Source organism: Arvicola amphibius, chromosome 3 (assembly GCF_903992535.2).
Source record: "Arvicola amphibius chromosome 3, mArvAmp1.2, whole genome shotgun sequence".
In the NCBI taxonomy this organism is placed as follows: domain Eukaryota; kingdom Metazoa; phylum Chordata; class Mammalia; order Rodentia; family Cricetidae; genus Arvicola; species Arvicola amphibius.
In genome coordinates this window covers 105,863,175-105,864,911 of record NC_052049.1, presented here as the reverse complement: position 1 = coordinate 105,864,911, position 1,737 = coordinate 105,863,175, and the positions used below count along the sequence as shown (strand labels likewise).

Genomic DNA, 1,737 nt, shown 5'->3' with positions numbered 1-1,737 from the left:
TCAATCAAATACAGGGTACAGGAGTAAGTTGGAGCCATTCAGACCATGAATAAGCCCATACAATTATAACTCCATTCTATGCAAAGAGATGAAAAAATGCAACTGCATTTCATGGAGAATAAAGAAAAGATACTACACTAGAAATATTTCTTTATACTCTAAAATTATTATAGGAAGAAAAATAAAGAGAAGTAAAGTACATCACAGAAGGAAGTTGATAGGGAAGAAAAATTAAGTGAAAGAACCACACTGGAGACATGGAGCCACATTGGATTCATAGAGGATGTCAGCATCCTTACCAGTTCACTTAGACTGTGATTCTCTTCAGTGTTTTCTTCACAGCAAGTTTGACATCCTTGTTCCTGAGGCTATAAATGAGCGGGTTCAGCAAAGGCAGAACAAACGTGTAAACTACTGAAAAAAATTTCCTCTGAACCACAGATTCTGCAGATGATGTTTTGATATGAGCAAGCAGACCAAATCCATAGAACAAGGCAACAGTTATTATGTGAGAACTACATGTGCTTACGGCTTTGGACCAACCCTTAGATGATGACAAATGAATAATATTAACAAGAATCAAAGCATAGGAGGACATAATGATGATGCTAGAAACAACAACAACTATAGCCACGGAAACAGAACTCACAAGTTCATTGGCATGACTGCTCCCACAGGAGAGCTCCAGGAGTGGAAATGTGTCACACATGTAGTGGTCGATGACTTTTGAATCACAAAACCTGAGTCTGATTATACATCCTGTGTGCACAATGGCACTAGAGAGCCCCATCAAGTGTGAAACAATCATTAGCAGGGAACAAGCCCTGGGAGACATGACTACTGTGTACAGCAGGGGCCTACAGATGGCCACATACCTATCATAGGCCATGGCTGTCAGTACAAAGCACTCAGAATTAACAAAAAGGCAGAAAAAAAATAGTTGAGCCATGCATCCTCTGAAGGAGATGGTGTTGATTTCTGAGACAAAGCTCATCAGCATTTTGGGGGTAAAAACAAATGAATAGCAAAAGTCAATGAAGGACAAGTTGAAGATAAAAAAGTACATTGGTGTGTGAAGATGAGAATTCAGGCAAATGAGACTCATTAAACTCAAGTTTCCCAATACAGTGGCTGTGTAGTTCACGAAGAACAGGACAAACAGAGGCAGCTGGAGCACAGGCTGGTCTGTTAAGCCCATAAGAATGAATTCAGTCACTGAAGAGTGATTCTCCATATTTATTAGCTTTGCAGGAGACATCTGTAGGAACATCAGTCAGAATCAGATGAACATAACAAGGAACCATGATGTCAGAGAGAGAGCTGGAAATCATTGTTTCCTACTTCAGGGTTTCTAAGACAAACAGAAAGACATCCAAAGAACCTGACTACCTCTTTTTCTCAATTCCCCCTCCCCACCCACAATGAGTGACTCTGTCCTGAGGAAATTCTGATAGGAATGTTGCTGAGAATTTCCCCATTCTTTAATCTCCACTAATGATTTAGGATTAAAGAAGAAATTTCTGGATCTCATAATTTATATTGCTTTGTACTTCAAGGGAACTTATAAATACATGGATGATTCGGGACTTATCTTCATTCTGGATGCTTCACTGCTGTTGTAGCTCAGAAGCTTTCTTTCCCAATTTTCTAAAGAGTCTGAGTTTCTGGTTATAAGTCTGAGTTTCTTCATTATCAGACCAGGTCAATTCTGAACTTCTACACTGGGGGAAATAGCAT

At 39.4% G+C, this 1,737-nt stretch overlaps 1 protein-coding gene across 1 annotated transcript; it reads right to left on the bottom strand.

The window, feature by feature from the left end:
• Positions 1 to 307: 307 nt before the first annotated feature.
• Positions 308 to 1,270, bottom strand: LOC119810188 (olfactory receptor 143-like). The gene has a single exon (XM_038323551.1). The coding sequence runs from the start codon at positions 1,268 to 1,270 to the stop codon at positions 308 to 310; it is 963 nt and encodes a 320-aa protein (XP_038179479.1).
• Positions 1,271 to 1,737: the final 467 nt, after the last annotated feature.